This window comes from Vanessa cardui, chromosome 3 (genome assembly GCF_905220365.1).
Source record: "Vanessa cardui chromosome 3, ilVanCard2.1, whole genome shotgun sequence".
Lineage (NCBI taxonomy): Eukaryota > Metazoa > Arthropoda > Insecta > Lepidoptera > Nymphalidae > Vanessa > Vanessa cardui.
This window is the reverse complement of record NC_061125.1, coordinates 15960818-15985291: the sequence shown is the minus strand read 5'-3', so window position 1 is coordinate 15985291 and position 24474 is coordinate 15960818. Positions and strand designations below refer to the sequence as shown.

The 24474-nt window shown below is 34.7% G+C and overlaps 2 protein-coding genes and 1 non-coding gene across 3 annotated transcripts; 1 reads left to right on the top strand and 2 right to left on the bottom strand.

The window, feature by feature from the left end:
• The first annotated feature begins 358 nt into the window (after nt 1-358).
• On the top strand, nt 359-24012 carry LOC124543793. The gene is made up of 15 exons (XM_047122097.1): nt 359-686; nt 1920-2048; nt 2386-2505; nt 3652-3778; nt 19634-19760; nt 19960-20031; nt 20106-20189; nt 20356-20477; nt 20570-20647; nt 20848-21229; nt 21359-21569; nt 21691-21757; nt 21829-21890; nt 22989-23153; nt 23627-24012. Exons 1-15 carry the CDS (start codon nt 618-620, stop codon nt 23810-23812), a joined length of 2001 nt encoding a protein of 666 aa, XP_046978053.1. The 5' UTR covers nt 359-617; the 3' UTR covers nt 23813-24012.
• On the bottom strand, nt 5025-15545 carry LOC124543794 (collagen alpha-2(I) chain-like). The gene is made up of 6 exons (XM_047122099.1): nt 15362-15545; nt 10029-10182; nt 7155-7316; nt 6332-6422; nt 6040-6109; nt 5025-5960 (listed from the first exon to the last, which is right to left on the bottom strand). The coding sequence occupies exons 1-6, from the start codon at nt 15366-15368 to the stop codon at nt 5251-5253; spliced, it is 1194 nt and encodes a 397-aa protein (XP_046978055.1). The 5' UTR covers nt 15369-15545; the 3' UTR covers nt 5025-5250.
• Trnag-gcc lies at nt 19186-19256 on the bottom strand. Its single transcript has one exon. It is a non-coding gene; the product is annotated as a tRNA-Gly (tRNA).
• Nucleotides 24013-24474: the final 462 nt, after the last annotated feature.

Here is a 24474-nt window from a genome sequence, read left to right as displayed (position 1 = left end):
TAGATTACTATGCAGCTCAGCTCAGCTTTTAAATAATTTTATATATAGATACTTTTATTTACTGTCGAGACTGTGAGTGATGAACTACAACCTGGAATTAAATTCTTGAAAATTGGGTTTCGTTGTGAGGCTGTTATTATTAAATTGACAAAAGCACTTTACAGTTCTAAACCGTTACGTCGGATCGATAGTTGCGATGTTTATCTGCAGTGACTTGCGGCCGATTTATAAATACACAATATTGCGAAATCAAAATCTAAATCCTGGTAAATAAAAGGGAAGTAGTCGATCATAAAGTGGCTGCGCCGGAGTCCCGATATATCCCAGTATCCAGCGACGTGCGCGCGCGCCGCCCGCCTCATTACCGACATTATAGAATACATGTTTACACAATATCGTCTAAATATTTGAACGCAACGCATTACCCTCCAGTGAAAAATGGTCGTCGAGTTGTCTGCGTTATATTTCATTCAGTGAATTATTGAGACCAATTTCAGTGTATTGCTGGTTAAGAATATTCTGAAGGACACATATTATGTTTTTTGAGATTAGATGTATGGGTTAAATATGTATGTGATAAGTGGATATGTGAGGTGATATAGCTGGTGTGTGTGACCATGTCTCGTCGGGAGACGCGCGTGGAGCGCGTCGACTACCCGCCGCCGCCGCCGAGCAAGTGTGCTAAGGTGCAGTTAAATAGTGCTAACATTTTTTTTATCATACAAGTATGTGGCCTAGGGAATGGATCTTCTGATGGTACGCGGCGTGCGTGTAACTGCACAATGATACCGATTCCTTAAAAAATTATATCAATTCTCATATCTCCGATGATCTGTGGGTTAGTGATGACTTACCTTAGGAACTAAGATGTCTTATGAGTTTGTACTGAGATAGGCTCAGTTACTGTTCAAACTGGAAAACAATAATACTAACTGTTGCTGTTTACGGGTAGAATAAACATTGCTTTACTACCTGGTAAACCTACACATATATCAAATTAAAACTATAACTTGTAAGTCGAAATGACACTGACATCAACTGAGATTAAAATTGTCAATATTGAGTAATATTGTATGAATATTCTTTGACCATGATCGTAGATAACCAACTGAACGTAAAACTATACATGTATTTCAATTTATACATGTATATATTTATGGCCAATGCCATAAATTTGTTCACATATAATGATGTATACTAGCTTCACTTTCTTGGACTTTTGCCTCCTAAATGTAAAAAAGCACATATATTTCGTGATGCTTAGCTATTCACATAGGTATGTTGTAACCGTATTCGAACCTCAAACACAGACACGTTTCATGTATTTCTGTCGTTAATTTTTCTTCGGAGATAAATTGGAACATGAAGGCGAGTTATGTTCGCGAATGTTTTCTAATTAATTTTACTTTTCATGTAAAATTTGTATAGTTTTTTGTATCAAAGACTTATATATATATTCCTTTCGACTCGATTTCTCGGCGTTCTTTTTCCGTTTCTGTCGATATGTATGTTCGCTATAATACCAGTAATTGGTGGTATTTTCGCACGATTCAAATGTTTAAGCGTAATGTTAAGGATGTTTTTGCGTATCAGCTAATGTTGTGATAATATTTAGTCTTAAAGTCTTGCTCCGTGAGAGTTTGCACGTCAAGTCAATGTATTATAGAATTTTATTATTCTTACAAATAGTTCTAAATAAAAGTCCACAATACTAAAATCGTGTCCACCTACTTTGCGCCACTCGTGTGATGTCGGGGAAGCCCTGGTCTTATATATACAAATTAGTGGTTGTTATTGACAATTATTAAAAATTCTTATTATATTACTAATAATAATTAAGTTAATGTAAATTTACTATACTAAAACTTTATTTGTAAAGTACTACTTTCGGTGTTCACGGATTACGGTGCGGTGTGCAGGTGCTGTACTACACTTGGAAACTATGCTCAGTGGTGTTCTCTCACTTCGTGATGATCAGCCTCGTGGTGGCGTACTGCATCCTGGGAGCTGTCACCTTCGAGCGACTCGAGGCGCAACACGAGAGAGAGGTCAGACCGACTGGTCACCTCGATATCATTACCAAATCATTAAATTAAATCGAAAACCACTCTAACTAGAGAATTACTTGCCGGTCCATAATTACTCTGAACTGGTAGTTTTTCATTTAATATGAAGAAATTCGAATCAAAAGTGCTAAAACAAAGTTTTTTAGTTATTTTGATTATAATTAATGTTAATTGTATTCTTCCCTTTTCATAAGATATTAAACATGTATTTATTTCTGGATGCACATGAAGTGTTTAGATAACGTCACACCATTAACAGTTATAAATATAATTGCCTAATGTGTTTGTACCGCAGATTTAATTGAACATATATTTGCAGGTGAAGATGAACATATCGCAGATCCGCGGAAACACGACGCAGAACATTTGGTTTATGACCAACCGGGTGTCGTATCTGAATCAGACCAACTGGACCGCCGAGGTCGTTGACATGCTTAAGGTGGTTAAATATATATTTATTATCGATTTGGCTCAACAATGCTTTTGAGTCTCGTTGTAGAAAGATTTCATCATTCATTTATATTTTTACATAAAGTTAAAAGTATTGACATTTATATGAAAAATGTGTTTGGCGTAGTAACATATTCAGAAGATAGTTTATGCTAATCTATCCAAAAACGCGGCGGCGTGTTAAACCAATTCCAAGTAACAGAACTTGAGAGCAGTACAGAGTGTAATATTAATACACAAACCACATTTCACCCCCCATAACTCTTAAACGTCAAATTTGTCTTATATAGTGACACTTGTGAACTACATTTGCGCTCTAAATATCATAAACATATCTCAAATGGTTATTTAGTAAAACGTCCAAAAATGGTCATATTACTCATAGTACACGTGGGGATGTAACTCTGTCTATCAGTGACTTTTTCACAGTCAGGCCACTAAACCAAATTAGATGAAATTTGGTATGAAATAGCCTAAACTCCAGCAAAGTCCACAGTGATGTTTTATTCCTAACCTGGCGTATTATTCGATACAAGATTTTGTAGATGATAAAAAGGCGTGGAACTAATACCTATTGACTTCCAGGCAGGATATATTAATTTAAAAAATTCTTTTAACTAACATGACAGTATTTTTTAAACGTTGAAAAAGAGTAACTACTGTGTTTTCTTGCCGGTTCTTCACGGTAGAATCTACTTTCCGAACCGGTGGTAGCTTCACTTAATTGTTAAATGACGATTCAAAAGTGTTACTAAAAGCCCACTTGAATAAAGTTTATTTTGATTTTGATTTTTGAACAATTGACGAATAACCACTAAAATGCGAGTGAAGAATACGTAAGTCAGCTTCGCCTGCGTGTAGGTACATTGATATCGTGGAATACTATATAATTAAAGGAATCAGTGATGTTTACGTCCAAATCGATTTGCCTTGCGTCAGTTAATCATCGTTTTAGTATTTCATACATATATGTATGTGTGTGTATGTTTTAGTATAGCTAGAACCAATAATATAATATAATAATACAAAAGCTATAAAAAACATGTCATTTAAATCTAAATAAATATGTCTAAATTCTAATCTAAAAAAATATGTCTGTTTCTTTCTTTTTAATTGTAATTGCTTATTGCTGTAGGACTTTGAAAACGCAATCCTGTTGGAGATGAAGGTGCGCGGCTGGGACGGCAACGAGAGCACCGACCACATTCAGTGGACGTTCACGGGGGCGCTGTTCTATTCCATCATTGTCATCACCACCATCGGTGAGCTGAGCTGTCTTTTATATTTAAACTACTTTAAATTTCATATTTACACACTTCTCATAAGCTTTATAGGTTTAAAAAGTGTAAGATTAAAATATATGCTATGTACAGTATGGTAAAAAATAAATTAGTCTTACTAGTAGTAGTAAGACTAATTTGATTTAAATTAGTCTTACTAATTTAAAACGAAGTAGTTCGTTTGCTATATTCTAAGTCAGCAGATCTGGGTATCCTCGGTTTGGCAGTGTAATTCTTGCGTGTCTTGGAAACTCCATAAAGCCATTGCTTGTGAGTTAAATGGCACTCAAGTGGTGGCGAATACTTAAACGTTGATGATAGAATATGCAACCTGTACATACGTGTTATATTTCTCGAAGAGAATCTTCGGTAAAAGACATACGATAAATATATATAAGATATTTGATAAACATTATTTAGATATTTATTAATAAAGTCTGACTGGGTATGTAAAGTTACTAGAATTTATCTTTTTTCTTTGTTTTTTACAATTGGTCGCGTATCTAAGGAATGGCTACGTTTTTGGTAACAATAAATATTCCACCTGTAACACACCGCGGGAGTAATGAAGCCGAAAAATGTTTGGTTTGAGTTATTCCCGCGCATTGCGATATATCAAAGCGAGCGCGCTGGCGAGCGGCCAGATCACAATCATCTATAAGACCATTTTTTAAATCCCATTCCGTAATTCGGCCAACGTCTTACGATCGAGGACGTTGTAGCTTTTTTCGTAAAATATTTGCACCTTTATGTTACACTATTGGAATGAAGTGATTGACGCGGCTCACAGGAGAGAAAGCTGTGAAAAATCACCTCGGAAGGTTTTTCCTTATCGTTATCCCGCCTTAAGACGAACTTTCTCTCTCTTTCTCTTTTTGTCCGTCTGTTTAAGTATATACGGATTTATATAAAATTTTGTTACGGTTTTAATTAACATGGGATTTTAATAATTATTGGGATTCGTATCATTTAATTATTATCAAACGCCGTTAATTAATTTCAATACATAATACCTATACAGCGAAAGTAAATTCGTAGTAACCGGCTGTCCCGCAACTCCTCTCGTTTATTTCATACAACATAAAACAATTACCTAACCAGTCGTATGGTGTTTACAAATGCAGTCGGTTCTATTTTTCTGTTTGTTGTTTGCATGGGTCGGTAACGTTTGTTCGTTCTTAGATCGCGAGCAGCCTGCAATAATTGAGGATAATAAAAACCCCGATAATATTATGACAAACTTATTCAAAACATGTATTAATATGCACAAGATTAGCACACAAACATCTTAAAGCTACGTTTACAGCGTTAGCACAGAACGCTAATGTTAGATCTAGTTAAATATTTACATTAAACAAATCACTGCGAGCACTGGGCGACGCGCGATCACGAGCGCGGTGCACCCCGCCTGCCTGCTTACACATATTAGTTTATTAGTCATCACAGCGCATCACTCATTTACCGAAGTAGTTTCCCGGGCCAATCTGACCGGTGGGGCCGCCTGGACCCACGAGGACCCGTCTGCCGGGACCAATAATGCCAGTCGGGCCGCCGGGGCCGACTAAGATTCCTGGACGTTGGGGTTGACGGTTAAATCCACCCGGCCCAATAATACCGGTCGGGCCGCCTGGTCCCACTAAAACGCCTTGTCGTCTCGGTCCGATTACACCAGTGGGTCCATTCGGTCCCACTAATACCGGGCGATTATAAGCGGGGCCAATTATTCCCGTTGGGCCGCCTGGCCCCACTAATACTCCTCTTTGAGCTGTTTCACTTAGCCCTGCATCACCACTGGGCCTATTTGGTCCTGTATGAACATTCCGATCATCACGATTTTCGTTTCCGGGCCCAATTACACCCGTTGGACCTTGAGGTCCGGTCAGTATTGGTCTGCCAGGGCCAACTACTCCAGTGGGGCCCCCGGGACCGACTAGAACTTGTTGGTTTGTTGGTCCGATGATGCCAGTAGGTCCGTCAGGACCAACGAGAACATTCTGCGGAGGCCTTCGATCTTCGAAAGAGCCAAGTAGTACGTTGTTGGGCCCATGGTCGGGTCCGAACACACCGTTAGCATTGCTCTCATGCGGCGCCGGAAAAGGTCCCGCCAAATTGCCCTGGCTCGGGTAAAGCATAGGGCGCTCATCGTCAACTTCATTGAAATATTCTGTAAAGTAAATCACAATTATATTGAGGGGAAATTTATAATGAATGTAGTAATTTCAATATAACAATAGTTTGCAAACCTGATTGTTGCGAGTTCTGTCGGTTGGGGACATTGAAGCAGCATAAGTACTGGTTTGTTCCGCACGCCCTCTGGCAAAAGAACAGCATTCATTGTATATTGACTTTGAATTTTTTGATATTTAAATACATATATATGCATAAAGATACGAAATTATATAGGAAGACATTTAGCTGTTATAGGGACATTATGTGTATGTATACATTGTAATGATTTTCAACATCTAAGCGAGTGAAGTCGGAAGAAGAAGCTAGTTATTTATATTCTTTAGATTTGTCGCTTCATATACATACTTTGTAATCCGTCTGCACCTTGCAGTCCGGCCTGGAAACACACTTGCAGTGCTGCAGCGAGTCCAACGTACCGTCCGAGTACCTTTGGTTTCTGAAATAATTGGTATTTTTATTTAGTATTTCAACATTTGGTTCACATTATAACTATATTATGGATTGCTGAGAAATTTCACTTGAGAACTAACTTCATTCCATAAATATTTTTCAATTTGATCTTGAAAATAATATTTTGACTCCTTATCATATTTGTTAGCAGTGCGTCAAAATACATAATTATTTAAATATATCAAAACTGAGATTATTTTGCTACACCAAAATCTATCCAAAATTTAGTTGAAGGAAAAATAAGCACTGAGCCTTTGTTGTTTTATTGTTTAACTCTTGACCAGAATTATCAGTTATAGGCATATAGCATTTCATTTAGCTTTATCTTTAGAGCACAACTCAGCATGCTGTGACTATCTGTAAGGGGAATTACGTGTGTCAATGCTGTTGGTTCTATTAAGTAATAACATAATTATATAATGCTTATCCATAAGCATTTTTTAAAAATAGATTTTATTATTTCTGAGGTATATGATAAATATGAGACAACATCACATACGTTACTCTGATCCCAATGTAAGTAGCTGAAGCACTTGTGTTATGGAAATCAGAAGTAACGACGGTACCACAAACACCCAGACCTAAGAAAACATAGAAAACTAATGGTAATCTACACGACTCGGCCGGGAATCGAACCCGGGACCTCAAAGTGGCGTGCCCATGAAAACCGGTGTACACAGCACTCGACCATGGAGGTCGTCATCTATAAGCATTATACCTATTTTGTCCGTTGAGGAAGTACACGTTCTGGCCGTTAATGCGAAGGCTCCTCTCCGGCTCGACGACGACGGGGTAGCGCCCCGAGCCCGGCGGCCGGTTGTAGAAGCCCTCCGTGTCCGTAGCCTCTTCAAACGGGATTTCGTCCGCTTGCACATTGTCTCTATATACATACAAGAATAAAAAAACCTTAACTAAAATCATGAGTAAACATATAATATATTATTAGAAACAACTAGCTAGTCGTATGAAATGTACACTTGAACTATCTTCACAAGTAACTCGGTTCATGGAAAACCATTCGGTAGTTTTTGAGTGATAGCGTTCAGACAAGCAGATCGACAGAGGCGGGAAGATTTACCACACATGTTGCAATTTCTCTCAAACAAATCTTTACAGCTTTGACACTGGCTGCATCTACTCTTTAATAAATAAGATTTTATGATTACAATAAAAAAATACATCAATGTGTGCATATGGAATTTTTATTGTTCATGATATATTTATCACATAATTGGTCAGATTAACACAAGAGCAGGTTATTGCTAAAATTATTTCGCTAATATAAATATTATTACACGGGTATATCGCAAACTAATACGTGTTTATAAAACATAACGTAGACTAAACGCGTACGAGTCCTGTCCGCCGCGCCGCGCAGCGCGTCAACTAAAACAAAATCATTCCCTTTCATTTCTTTTATATAACAACAGGAAAATTAATCAAACTTCATAATAATATTGTAGTATACAATAGTACTAATAATAATAGCCTCATTGCTTCCACTGGTGATAGGAGGGCTGGTCCGATTTTTTCCCCCAGAGGGTCGGAATTGCGATTCAACGGGGAAATGCTGCTAGCATTCTTTCCACCATTCCACGCGGTCAAGATTTACAGTAACTAGTTTTAGTTCATATTAGTATATATTAAAGCATTTAATGTTAGTATACAGTAGTAATAGTGATTTTTTGTCTTTCTTGGAGATTGTGTTGTCCTTTAACTCTCCAGTCTTTTCGTTTTTATCTTTAAGGATTATAGAACATCTTGGGAATTACAAAAGTGATAAAAGTTTTTTTATCAAAAAGAAGATATACGTATTGCTTAATGTTTGTTCCTCTTCGTCTCATTTTATTTTTTGTATGTACAAATCAAATCAATCAATCAATTGTATTCAAGTAGGTAAGCTTCGCAATGAAGCGTTTTTAAATCGTCGATATTTAAATACTACGACACAATGATTGGTATCGTCTTACGTATTTGTAAAATTAGTAAGATAAGGTTAGATATTTAATTTAAATGTCAGCAAGTATAGTCTAGTTTAACTATAATGTGCCAGCAAGTAGACTGGAAACAGTATCAGGAGTTTACGCAACGTGGCCGCTGAACTGCAACTATTTCGGAATTCCCTGGAGCTGATCAACAACACGGCAGACAGCGAATTCTCTCAATCGTGTTACATTCATAATCAGTTACATAATACATTCACTAGTTTACTCTTATTATTATTACCAATACGTTATTATCGGGGTTCGCAAAAAATCTTAACAAAAAACGTGGAGTTAAATTGCAAAAACAAATCTGGTTCGAAATAAAAAACTGACCCAAATATATGTGAATAGGAAGAGGTATACATATAATATAATTATGGTTATCTTAATATTTTTAATACCTGTAATTAATATTTTCTTTGTTGAAACATAACAAAAATCTAAATATTCAAGTAGACTCGGAGCTACTTTAACTCGACATTTTACAAGACTGTAGTATACTAGTTTCCGTCGTCGGCTCCACTCACTTTTTAAATATTAAACAACGAAGATATGATAATAATATACAATCAAATTTGCTGCTGCTGCTGAAATTAAACATATACTTACTTCACATTTTTATAATGCGTGTAGCCTTGCGTTGAATAATATCATTTTATTACTGATGATCCTTCAACATAAGATTTAAATATATTTATTGGCATCGTTTTGAAATATCATTATCATAAAAGTATATGGATATTGATTTTTTATAAAAAAAAATGCCTCAATCAATTGTATGCCCTAACGTTCATAACTTAGGGCTGATATAGCTGATACCGATTAGAAAGTGTACGACGTATTGATCTTGTAAATAGAGATTAATTTAAGTAATAATTATAATAAGAGTAAAAAGATTGTGTAATTCGAAATGGCGCCTCGATCCAGATAGAGCGATCGCGATACGATAGTGTGGCAAGCAAGCAATAAAAGCGAGTCGAGTCTTTGTTGTGACGTAAATAGTATGTATTTCACAAAATTGCGATTGTGGGATAATAGCGGTATTGTAATAAGAAAACAATATGTGAGATACCGCGATGTCGGCCAAGGCGCCGGATCAACTCGGCCGTAACGTTGCGTGCCCATTCATTCGTACCTATTTAATTGCTTTAATTCATGCTCATTTTGATAAATCTTCGACAGCTTGAAATATTTATATGTTTAGACAAAGGTCGTTTTAAATTGGTAGTTTTAATTAATGTTTCATCCGAGTGACCCAGAACGAGGGAAAAGTATTCTAACGTACATTGCACATGAAGTTCAATGTACGTTATTTTTTAGGCACACCCTTTAACAAATTCGTGTCTTGTTTAACATATAAGGTGCGCTTGCGATGTAATACTGGTATAATATCACTGACGACCTCTGACTACCTCGTTTATTTCAGTTTTGTTTTTGTAATCATTTATTTGTACAATAAATAATTGGATGACAATAATAGATAATAAGTTATAACTACTATGATATGAGTTATATCATGTTTGTTTATATTTCAAAAATTATTTATATTCGACGGTCTTTAGTATTCCGCATAATGTATTCGTATATTGAATTGCTTGTTATCATACCTCTTGTTGTTCCTGCGTGTCTCGGGCGCGTCCACAAAACGCACTTTGCTGTCGATGCGCACGCTCTCCTCGGCGGCGGCGTCCGGCCAGCTCCACCGCTCCGCGCCGCTGTACGACACCGTCGCCAGCAGAAGCGCACCACACAATGTTCTACCTGAACGAGTAAAGGGCAATTAATATATAACATATATAACGGTACAAAGTTCTTAGATATGAAGGGAAGACTAAATAAATGGTTTCTCTCAGACGGTTGTGGTCACGATGGCCTTCTTAAAATCAACGGAGGTAGAAAACCGCTAAAAAAGAATAGATATATTTCAGCTGCCTCGCTCTCGCAATCCGTCATTAAAAAGTGGCTTTACGTGCTTCGTTGTACACGGTAGTAAAAAAAGCTTCACAGCTTAGAATTACATTTTAGACTGCTACCCAGAATGACCTTAGAACAATCCGATCAGACAGATCAAGCAAACAGAGCCAAGAGGCGGTGTTCTCTCGTTAGATTGATATGAACACATTACAGAGGATTTTGTAAGCGTTGTTATTTGAGATGTATGCAAAGTGTTTTAAATGGAAAATGAACCTAATATTCCAAATGTTTAAAATCTTATCTGAAAGATAAAACTGTACCATCGACAACTGAATGTGTTGCGGCGTTTCTATAGTTCCCATAGCAAATACGGTAGTAATGTTTTAAGTTCATGTCAACTCGCACTGACATAATTATCATAATAGATAGTCGAGCACGTGAGTTCAACGCGAGCCCTAGTAATTGTTCAGGTGGCGGTGACGTCTCGTCATTGTCTCAGATAATAACAAACATCATCTGCGATTATCTGCGGTTGTTACAGCCGCGAGCACGCCACCGTTACTCATCACTGACTAATCCTTTACTACTACCCATCCCGGCTTCACTTGTGTACAATAAGAACAGACATCAAAAGAAAAATTTTTGTACTTTTCGGCTTGGGAAGTTGAAAAAATTAAATTATACTTATAAAACTTCCTCTTAGACATTATATTTATATATGACACTTCCATCCTTATCCATTGCGTAGTTTAAAAGATGTAGGTAAACCTTCAGACGGCTGGAAGAGACTATTTTATAGGATGTACAGATGAATTTCTATGAATAGAAGTTCTTCCACATGTATCCTTGTAACCTTCAGTAAAATAAGTTCCAAACGTTCTCCTCAAAAGGAGAGGAGGCCTTAGCCTAGTAGTGGGAAATTTACAGGCTGTTGTTGTTTTGTTGATGTAGAAATAAGTACTTTGAAGGATTTTCCTCGCTCCAAAGATTGTGTAATAATATCAGAATCTAATAACTTCCAGCTCGCAATCATTTCTCGTATTACTATTGAGCAAATGTTATTAAATCAATCAAAATTAAACAAACAAAACTAGGTTATCATGGAATTTAAAGCAATACTTTAGAAGACAAAATGATTATTTAAATAGTTTTAATATTTGTTATTATTGGATTAGTAAACTATTTATCCTTTGGGAATATATATATTCTGAGAACAATAGTGGAAACAATTATATAGTTGAGATAACCAAGAAAATAGCTAATCTTCTGACTGTATGTTACGACCATTTTTATTGTTTCATCACGATATGTTCGTTTATCACTGCACGAGATGAATGCCGAGCACATGAATACTCATTGATATAGTGTTTCACTTATAGTAAGTGTGGCTTCCATCAGCTCTGTGTAAACATTTACATGTTATACTTGTCAATATCACATGCGGTGCTCGGTCAATTGTTTTGCTCGGTGTCCAGCGTGAGTCAGCGTATGCCGTAAATAATATGTTTAACGCGGAACATAAAATAGGCGCTTGCGCAGTGGGCGGGCGGGGTGTCGCAAGGCGCGAGATGAAGCCTTGGGGACGGTCTCATGAATATCGGTGTCTTTGTATGTCGAGGTTGATGAGCAGATTGTTGTTATTTTATTCATTTTTGGTGAACTATGTCAAGGCCGTTTCCTTAAGCCTTAATTTTGCAAATGTTTATATCATATTAGGCGACTTAAAAAATAAGATTAATTTATTTCCTTTCTAGTACGTTGCTCGCCAGCTATTGAAATGAATGAATGAATGAGAATGTTATTATATCGAATGAGTTGTATGAATACGGTGATTCCATTTAAATTATAATAAATAATTTATTATTAAGGGTAGTTAACGTTACATCTTACTCTGATGTCGGGACAATGAGAATACGTCTTGCTTTGATCAATGCTTTAATTAGACTCTCTCACAGTATGTATTCTTATGAATTATTATAATAACATAGGTATGTAAGTTGAGAGGTGCACACATGCACACTACACCTCCCATGGCAATTGGAAAAAAAAAATTTCGACAGTAAAATTTTTTTTTACAATTTCGTTCTTTTGCAATTACTTTTTTTTTACAAATTTCTTTAATCATTCGACAATAATATCTAAGTCAAGAAATAGTTAATACAAGAAAAACATAATCGACACTTTTTCAAAATTTGTTAAATATTACAATATGCGTATTTCACTTTAAAAACATTTTTTAATTAACAATAATTTAAATAATAAAACAAATTTAATCTTTGAATGAGCTAAGCAAAATTAAAACGATTGATCAATACAATTGATTTTTTTTTTACCTAGACGTAATTAAAGTAATCGATATAAGTATTTCATAATTGAATATTTAATTATATGTTTAGAGCTTAGCAAAATTAATACAGAAGTATATATTAAATTAATTAATATGTAGGGCTAAGCGATATTCTTAGATCTAGGCTAATTTAATACAAATATTTAATTAATGCTAATTTTTATATCTAGGCAAGATACTAATACAAACAATATTAACGTTATTTTATAACTAGGTGCACCTAAACTAATTATAAGAAAAAAAAAAGTCATTATACAATAACTTTTGTCTTATTCCTTCCATAACTCCAAGCTTTTATTTTTTGTCTCAATCCTGTTTAAAATTTGTATATCATTGATTAGTTTTTGTTATAATAATAACATTTATTAATTGTCAAATCCTTTCATTTTAATCTTTTTTTTCTTTATTCTTGGCCAAGTTCATATCCATAGTTTATATCATTTACTTAAGTAAATAAGTAAGTCACAATTAGTGAAGGTCACTTAAATATAACTTTTTGCATAGTACATATGCATACAATCATTCCTTTAATAACATAATTTTTCACATTATTAGGCACCTACTTTGGGCTACCTTTTATATATTTATTTTATTCAGGATACCTTTATACATTTTATATTTCTTTTGTGCCTTTAAAATGCCTCAATACTTTCATGTCACGGACTCGCGTACAACATGCCTAAGATATTTGGCAGACACAATTTTATATATTTATATAATATATTTTTCCACATGCACACTACATGATTATTTAATTTTTCACAATACTTTGTAATTATTATCAGAATAATAAGCATTTTCCCAATTTTCGGGTAATCAGTCCGATCATAGCTGAAAAAGTTAATATTCTGATAAAATTTGTCATCCGTCATAAATATTCATCAACATTAGGGTTTATATTCATTTTGTCTTTCCGAGTAGGTAACTTTGAACTAACTTAATATCAAAATAGCTATGGCATAAAATAAAATTTGTTTAAGTTATTCTTGAAAACACTAGCAACAAGTGAAAATTTTTTTTTTAGTTCATATAAAATAAATTATTGATACATCATTATTATTTAAAAAATATATAATTATAAATCAACACCTAATAACTTTTATAGTTCAATTTAGTTTTTAAAATTACTAATAGCTAGGTACTTGGATACCGAGATGACACATAATACGTAACACGCGTACAAGCTTGTGAATTCCATTCCCATAAAAGAAATGCTTAGGTGACAGTAATTGGAATCTGGCTGATGTCATATTTAAAAGATACAATTTATAAATACTTTTGAGTTACGGCAATAACTACATAAAATTAATTGATGCAAACAAAATATTTAAAGTATAAGAAATTACCTAATTATAATATTTTTTTCAAATTACACTTATACTCACTATAGATTAGTTTAGTAAGACAGGAAACACTCGTTCTTCATTTCATTTTCTTTTTTGTAATGTCCTCGTCTTCTTAAGGTTTTTCTTTTCTCTCTTTCTATTTCTTCTTACTTCTTTGCTTTCTTTTTCACTACGAAGTAAATTATGTCATTTCGGCTCCAAATAACTTTACTTCCTTCTTCTTCTTATTTATTTTGATATTCATCTTGATCTAATTTTAATATTTTACAAAATATTTTAAATGTGGTTCTTATATCTTCGACATTATTTTTTTTAAAATAATTTTATTATTAAATTTCACTTGCCTCTTCTTGTCATCATTATTTAATCGTCCGTCTTGTCAGTGAAAATAGTTCGATTTTCGAGTATTTCATTTCTTTTCTTTATATTTTCTTCTTTTAACAAATTTTATATAACGGCGGCGGTGCGCATGCTAGAGAGCAAGCGCACCGCGCTGGCAGGGTCGCCATCTGATGTCGGGACAATGAGAATACGTCTTGCTTTGATCAATGCTTTAATTAGACTCTCTCACAGTATGTATTCTTATGAATTATTATAATAACATAGGTATGTAAGTTGAGAGGTGCACACATGCACACTACATTACCTTTAAGCACCATTTTCTATTGATCAGCACAATATCTTATATGTAATATGCAACATGCAAATTGCTCCCGAGGCTTTATGAACTGTATCCTTATTCAGGTGACAGATTCCCTCATTGACGAATTTCTTTACGATTGGTTCTATGGCTCAACCGTTTGAGGTGGCAATCAGATTGTTTTATATTTTTTAAATGTTAATGTATATACCAAGGAATAGTTTTTTTTTATAATATTATCTCTTAAGATGATATGGATCTTGGATTCTTCGACACAACTCTAAATATAACAAATTAACAGACAATGTGTATATACATATATAAATACCCTAAAAATAATCCTCATAATTTAAGCGTACGCAAAATAAAAAAAAAAAACTTTTGAAAATGCGCTGTCATCCGATTTCTGATAGACTGGTCGATTTATGATTTATTAAAAATACAGCTATTTAGGAAGTCAGTTATTGATTTATTAAATTATAAATTTTTAGAAATTATTAGAAATATTGGTGGGTAAGTTATATTCAATTTATTTTTTAAATAGCATATTATATTATTAAATTTTATACATCTTAACGATAAATTTAAAAAAAATAATTTAATAGTGTCTAAGCATCAAATATGTTTTTTAGAGATATTTATGTTTAATATTTCACTTACCAAATATTTCAAAATAAATTAATGTATACATACCTAACATGTTTTCACAACTTGATACACATAACAAAATAGCCGATATTAATTAATATATGCGCGCGCGCACGCCTAGCGATCGGTTATGTAACTGACGGGCGCCACTTCGCTGCGTCCACTTCAGGCGATGGAGCCTTAGAGCCGCCGGTTCGGGCTCGGGCCAAGTGACTTAGACTGGTGAAACAGTATGAAGCAAGCTTTTTATTATCAACGCTCGTTGCTAACGATGAACTACATTTTGATTTGTCAGTTTGTACGTTAGATAACATCCCTCAAATACATTATCTCAATAATAAAATTATTGAGATAAATTATCATAGTACTCTTCCAGAGAAGAAAAATAATAATTTTCAGACGAATTTACAAAGTTTTACTATTTTCTAATATGTAAATATTCGTCGTAGTTGTGACAATAATGGAAAAATTGTAGTCAATAACAAAAATAAAAATTATTAATCTCCATATAAATTCTAACTGAAGCTTGGAGATCGTATTTGGTAATTTAAATCTTATTTCTGTTCTGACTGCGAGGGAGCAGATGCTAATAAGATTTTAAATTAACATTCTTATTTTTATTACTAAAGTTATTAATTTCGGGATATTTGTTTTTGTTTGTTGTTTACCATGGTTGTTGACCATGTTTTTTATTTTCACGAGAACAAGATAATGTCGAAATATCGAGCTCCACCGAACAAAAATAAAAAACATGGTAAATATCCCGAAATTAATAACTTTAGTAACAGATGCTAATACACCGCGTATGTACGGCGTTTTTTAATACATGGAAAACAGTGCCAATTAACTTATTTTTTTTACTTGAAAGAAAATACTTGTATTAACGTGCGTCAATACAACAACAAAAGACAGTGTAATTATGTATTTGTCTGACGCAAAATTCTATACAAGTTAGTTGCACAAGTCGCTGCGCACCAACGCCGATGTGCAACGCCTAGCAGTTAACCTAGCCCAACCATTGTGGTCACTCCTTACGTTTATCCTACTTTGGTATTTTTTGTTTATTAATACATATTTCTTTACGAAGATGCGAACAATGTCACAGGCGGGCTTTAAATAATATAAAGGCTAACAAGGTAATCCCAATGCTAATGCTAAATTTATTTCTTACGTATCTATTGTAGATAAGGGCTATAATAATAAACAATGAAAAATATTGATACTTTAATATTAACATAATATGTTTGAGTCTTTTAACTTGTTCTAATTCAAATTAATTTTAAAAGCTGAGACGACTTGAGTTTATTTATACAGGACACGGGAACAAATTCGGGTCATTCATAAAGAGTCTAACGTCTATAATTTTTGATGGTTTGTAAAGTTAGACTTCCCGAGAGATCCTAAATAATGTGCCCGATATTTTTTATGAATATATAATTGTCCAGTAGTTACATTTGCCATACGATAGCCTAGCCATTTTACAAATATATTACATTGTTTTTAAGGATGCGTCAGCCCGCATATGGGATATAGCAATTTACTTCTAAAGGTTGGTGGCGCATTGGCGATGTAAGGCAGGGTTAAAATTTCATGCAGCACCAATGTCTAGAGGCGGTGGTGACCACTTCTATTCAGATTATCCACTTGCTGGTTCACCAACCAATGTCATAAAAATGATTGATGATTTAAGAGTCAGGTGTCAGATATTATCCGATTGACTTGGTTATTGACGAAATAATAAGCATAACTTCTTCTCTGCGATGTAGACGCTCACTGAGAAAGGATTATTGAAATTTAAACTTCAATGGAGAACCGCCGTCGTCGCTTCGTATGAATTACACCAGCACGCAGTCGAGATGGGAGCGATGTTATTAATATACTCTCATTTTTTATAAATGAAATGTTCGTCTGATTGCTTAAAAGTAAGATACCTTAACATTAACGAGTATTACAAAACGCTGTAGATAGTTGCGGCGCAGTGAAACGAAGGTCGCTCGCACCAAATCGAGTTGCGACTGGGGAAGCCCTAAGGTCTCGCCGGTCCTAATGACCTACATTTTGGGGAGTTGCATTCATTATGAACTACTAGTTATTGATCTTGGTTTCCATTTTATTATTATCAATAGTAGTAGTCGTTTTAGTTCTTCCGGTCCCATTGAGCATTCTAAGTAAAGTAAAAAATAGATCTCTCAAGGGGAAGTTTGCCTTCGAGACTGACTTCGGGCATGAGGGGGTCATAAAGAGAGAGAGATTCATGTATAACTAAAATAAACTTGGAATTCCAAAATTCTTAATAAGTTGTCGAAATCCTTGCTGATCATTTGCTGTTGGTGTTTTGACTTCACTTTACATTACAGTCAAACAAGACCTTCGCTTTATATATATTGCAGATTTACTGACTTTAAGTTTTGATAGACGAGATTATACATTTCGGGAAATTCCAGGTTACCAAACAACCGAACTGCTACATTAGCTCGAAGGCTAATGTAATAAATACTCTACAATTACTCCAATCATATTTGGACAGCTAATGACAGGTTTATAAGCTTTCCAATTATAAGTCCTATTTCGTTACAACAAGGTTAATATTTCTTTAATATTGAGATAATAGATGGAATGATTTTTTTTCTGTAAAAGTCAATCCCGATAGTACCCGAGTCCCGCGACCTCGGCGGTATCCGTTACAAATAATATGTCGGAAATTGTATTCAATTGATTTGTTTTGTATAATTATTTGGTCAAGTTTGAGTTTTAATGACACGTTTGGTATTCTGTACGTGTTTTAATTAGACACCAAATTAAGAGGAATATATGCATAAAAAGGAATTGTTTTCATTTTGCATGACTAACTAGCTAGTTTCGTCCTAAAATTAAAGGAGATTCATTATGTTAATATTTGAAGAATTTACTAAGAATATTTTACTATGCTATATCAATATCATTGTTAACATATATGAGCTTTATTCATTTATACATAAGGAAACATTTAAAATAAACATGCTTATATGAATAAAAACGTCCTTTAGACAATGAAAAATTTTGCAAATTCGCCTATATATGATTATAAAAATACGAGTAGTTTATCCTATAGATTCAGAACTTCTTTAATCATTCGGTTAATAGTGATCAATTATAGGCTTAGCTATTTTAATTTATTAAAAATAAGATTTCAATTTCGTATATGAAAGACCATTTAATCACCCCGCGGCTAATTAATTTAATGTAGTAAATATAAATACATAATTGCCAAACGTCCGGAACCCTAAAATATAAAAAATAACGACTTTATATACCAAAATAAAGAATAAATCAATTGCGTTTTTTATATATTTTTTACTCGATGACTAAATAATTAAATATTCGACATAAAACTCGTTCACGTTCAAAGTTGACTTGAGTTTATGTTTGTTACATTTCCGAAAAATTAATACTCATGCCCATTGAATCTCAATGTACAATACAGTAAGAAAGCCTTTCGAAAAAGGGAGCACCGAAAAAAACATTTTACTTCTTTCACTTGGTGGTAGGGCTTTGTGTAAAACCAGTCTGGTACGTAGATATTCTACCGTTTAACGGCAGTACTCTGTACTGTTGTATAAAAACAATGGTAATAAAATTAGTCGCCTAAATTAGACGATCTTTTTCTTGTTCATCACTAATGCTTTACATCAACATTACAATCGTGCAATAGCTGTTCTACTCAATAACTTTAAATGACTATAAGGTTGTTACATAATGCTAATATAATTCATTCAACTACAAGCAGTTGCGTACTTGTTACCAAACGCAATGGATTTTACGAACTTTTACGAAACGATAATTAGGTTATTAATACAAAAATATTACGTTAAAACAAATAAAAAGTAAGCTGCATCGGCCGGGAATCGAACCCGGGCCGCCCGCGTGGCAGGCGAGCATTCTACCACTGAACCACCGATGCTGTTAGTTGTATCGGTTAAATTGTTATAATGTATCGCCCAACGTGCTACATTCACGCGGCTCTACAATTACGTAGGAATATCGCCGAGTTAATATTAGAATCGCTTTTACGACTTTATCGCTTTTTCGCGCGATTTATCTGACCTAGTTTTGCACGAAATGAAACAGAACGCTAACTTTAATAATTAAATTTGATTAATATTAAGTAAAATAAAACAAATATTTTCATCAGCACTTAGTATGCGAATAAGATAGCGTTTGTTGGATATTTAGAATACTGCAATATAATTTAAGTTTTTACGTCGTCTATTTCAGTATTACAGAATTTCGTTTGTTTTTTTTTGTTTCTGATTAAATGAAAGTAAATTCTTAATGCAGGGTATGGACACATAGCGCCTAAGACGCAGACCGGTAAGGTGGTGACCATCTTCTACGCCATCCTGGGCATCCCTCTGATGCTGCTATGTCTTTCCAATATTGGTGACGTCATGGCTTCCTCATTCAGGTATTTACTAAATGCGTCACTTTTATTAATTTTGATTTGCTCTACATTTAACATTTATGTACATTTGCTTTTCAAAATTAGTAGGCGTTCTTATATGAAGTTTATTATATTAAGTTATTTAGTACTTTAGTTTTATAATGATGATATGAATATTTTGTTAGCAACGGCATAAGATTTCATAATTTTATTAATATCACAGATTCTTGTACTGGCGAGTGTGTTGCTACGTTTGCACGCGCCCTCCTAAACCAAGCCATCGGCACTCTATGAGGTAGGGTCTGAACATACGATAACATAATATTACAATTTACGTAGAATGCTTATACTAATGACTCCAATCACTAGGCGGTCGAATCGAGCTGGGAGCAGTCGGGGATCAACGCGGCGTCGAAAACCACTCGAACGTTCTCAGTCTGATACTGATTGCAGGTTACGAATTATTAACGTATCACTAAAATATTGGTACTTAGTATTAAATCCTGTGGTAAGGTTACCTGAGTAACCTCTTCTTGACATCAAGTTGAACTACTGAGAGTGTAACATATTATCTGTAGTTTGTTTCGTAACAAGTCGATGAAGATGTTTTCATAACTAGATACCGCGACAGCGGGTACAACAGCACTCGGCCGCGACGCCTGCGCCCGCCGGCAGCGCCACCCGTCTTTGTGCCGGCCTCGCGTACTCGATCACAGCCTCCCGCTCACTCGCGACCATTCGGTAACTCACTTAATAACTAAAGTGAATTTGTGAAACTATATTTATAAAGGTTCAAAAAATAGCTGTGATTTCTGTTTGTTTTTTTATTTTAGGACCAAGAGATTATGAAGACGACCGTTCCCCAGTTAAATATGAAAAATATGGAAGGGATCCTTACGAGGAGGAAGAGGGTGAGTCAACTTTAAAAACTCCTTAACCACGTTACAAGTTTTACTATTATTATTTTATAAAGAATTTGTGCGTTAAACATTTTGCTTGTATTTTGAGTGTAATATAAGCCACAACAGTATACAATTATATATAACTTTCTTATTAATTTTCTTAGAGTTATTTTGTCTGAATACTTTCAAAATAGTTGATTTATTTTCAGAAGAGTTCCCCAAAATATCACTGCCGTTACAAGATTTACAAGCAGCGCTTAAAGATTTAGAAGATTACCAAACGAAGGTCATTCCAAAACCAGAGACGAGGAGCAAATCCCTGCCGAGGCCTTCCAGACCCAAGTCCGAATTTGGTCCTCGGCGCGATTACGACGACCAGAGACACTTTGATTTCGATGAAGGTCAAGAAGTTTACGAAATGCACGACCTCCATGACGTGGATTACGAAAATTATAAAGAAAGAAAAGCTTTGGAGGAAAGAGAAAGAAGAAGAAGAGATAGAGATGACTATCCCAGAGACCGCGGATATGATCCAGAAGACGAAGATTTTGAGTTTGATATTCCGAGAAGAAGACCAACTTCTGATAGGAGGTATAATACATAATCTAAGTCACTAGTCTTTCTTCAGTCTTTCTAAAACTTATGTGTGTTACTCCAGCAGTAGACATAATAGTTGTTTATATTTATATTATATAAAGTTATTTTATTTATATTTTATAGGGTTAATCGTGGCAGATCAGAATACTATGAGCGTGATATGGAAGAGTATCCTGGTGAGAAAAAGCGGGGTCGAAGGGCTCGCAGTGCCATTTACGACTACGAGCGGCGCTGGGACGAGGCAGAGGACGACCGCTGGGATGTGGAAAGAGGCCGCAAGAGGTTACGGCGCTTGCAAACCGTCGACGATACCGTGAAGACTTCTTACAGATATGTAAGTCTGAATCCAAATCAGTTCATTATTGTCACAAAAATAAAAACCTCTAACTAGTAAATTATGAAACATAATTAATAATTTGTTTCGATGAAATAATTCTAAATCTTAATTGTTGCAGACGCCGTCGCCAGAAAGAGAGGAATGGAGCGACGAAGCGCCGCCTTTGCGTCGAGGTCGTCCCCCGGGTAAGACTTCTGGTATCTACAGAAGATAATTTTACAATTAACTATTAAGTTAAAATGTTGTAAAATTACAGCTTGGGGCTCGCGACAATCAGACATATATGCTGTCCAGCTAGCAGGACCTGCTAAAGAGGAAGTAAGTATTCCATTTGGCATTTTAAACGTTGATATTATATCACATTACGTTTCAATACAAATCTTGTAGGAAATAGATTAGATAGGAGAATAGATTAATTTAGAGTTATTTGCTATATCTAAATTTCCTAAATATATTACAACACGTGCACATTTCCCTTTGGATATTATTAAACCTTTTTATCATTATAGTAACTCGTTTTACAATTCATTTATTCTAAGTTAATTATTAAATCTTTGCTAAGTGTGTTCATCTATTTATAATCCTCTTAAATGGAGATCTCATTTAAGATGATCAAGATTAGGATAAAGTTAATTATGATTTAGAAATATAACAATCTCAAAACTTCTCTTCTCTAAATTTGAGACTTGATTCACTCGCTGATTTTTTATCATGCCACTCTTTGTCCTGTACGGAACTCTTTAAAACGAGTTATCTGATAGCACTTGTTTAAATTTTTAATTATTTACAAGCATCACACAAATATATACACACATACATACATCCATTGATGTAGATTAAGTACGATAACACACGCACGCGCTCTTTTATCTTAATATTATGTATTTTTATTGATAAGTGTAGATTAGTAAATAAATAATAATAAAGAAATAATGGACAACACCACATACATTACTCTGATCCCAATGTAAGTAGCTAAAGCGCTGGTGCTATGGAAAATCAGAAGAACGGTAAGTAAGTACTACGTTTGTGGTATACAAACACCCAGATCCAAGACAACACAGCAAACTAATGAAACTTTTCTACATCGACTCGGCCGAGAATCGAACCCGCGACCTCGGAGTGGTATTCCCATAAAAAGTGTACACACTACTCGACCTAACGCACTTGCAAGCCCCCCCAGTGTTGCAGATGTCCATGGGCGGTGGTAATCTCTTTCTATCAAGTGAGCCTCCTACTCGTTTGCCCCTATATCGTAAAAAAAATCACGGAGGTCATCGAATGTATAATTAATGAGTTTTTTTACTTTCGCTAGTCAGATAATATAATTAATTATATTTCAAACAAAATTATCTAGCAAAGTAGGTTTTACTATATATTATTGTATTGTATTGTATTCTATATAAATATTTTCAGATAAAGCCCGTGCCAATATGGCTGTGCGTTTTCCTGGTGGCGTCTTACATCGTGGCGGGCACGTTTCTGTTCAAGCGCTGGGAGGGCTGGGCCTACCTGGACGCCGCTTACTTCTGCTTCATCACGCTCACGACGATTGGCTTCGGTGACTTCGTTCCTGCCCAGGTCAGAATAATATATTCGATCAGCTTTTTTCGATTTGTTTTTAGGTCTCTATTATGTCATTATTTGAGTGAAAAAACTACTGCTATTTTTTCATATCAGCCAAAATAGTACACTTTCTGTATATCGTCAATTAACAAGATTTATTTAGCTTTAAATAACATTAATTAGGCAATCTACTTGGAATGTAAATTTTACTGAAAATACCGTCAAGATAGTCAGTTGCACTTCTTTGGCTGTCAAATTGCACGTGTCAACTAAAGTGATAACTGAAAGCAACTGATATATTATAGATACATTAATGTATTTCTTTCTGATGTCATCTGTAATTTGATATTTGAAAATTGAAAAAACAAGACTTTTTGGTACGAAACGGCCTCTACCGACGATACGTACTGACTAAACATATGAGGATTCAAATAATAAAACGAAATGATTCTATTTAGGTTTTGTTCAACATTGAACTTATTTTCCAGGGTCAGAGCGGAGAGGCTGCGGATGCCGTGCACTCGATAGCGCTCTGCTCTCTGTACCTCTTGTTCGGTATAGCGCTGCTGGCCATGTCCTTCAACCTCGTGCAAGAAGAAGTCAGGGCCAATGTCGCCGCCGTTGCGACTCGTCTCGGCATCATCAAGCCCCGAGACAACACCGAAGACTATTGAAATATGAAAACTAGTCAATGTATTTATTATTAACAGACTCTCGACTGTATACAACTATTAGGTCACGTACAGCATACACATATGTATATAAACACGTGCGCGCGATATATTCGTGCAGTTTCAAAGTCGATAGCATTTACATTATAAAGATAATTGTTATTGAAACATTATTTTATAAAATATATCATAATAAATAAATTATGCCGACAGTTATTTATTTATTCGAACCTTTACACCCTTAAAGGTAACATTTCGAATACCCTTTACCTTACCCAAAAACCACTTCTTCTTAGATTTTGTAACAAGTGTTTCCAATAAAAGACATACAAGTGGTAAAAAGCCTGATTTAATTTGATTTAAAATTTACCTATTAATAATTTCACATAAAATCGTAATTTTCTAAATTCGAGCTGACTCGAATCATTTCCAAAGACAGTCTACGAGATGATATTAAAATCGAGTGATCGAGAACAACAGCATCGAAGGAAACTCAGGCAATATTATATATTATTTTAATAATAGCACTAAGCGTTTATTTGATACAATTGACCTAGAACGTAATAAATAATTACGAGCTCAAGGCATTCGATGACAGAAATGTAAAGGATCAGAACTCGATAAGATAATAACCGAATTATGATTTACAAGTTATCGGGGATATC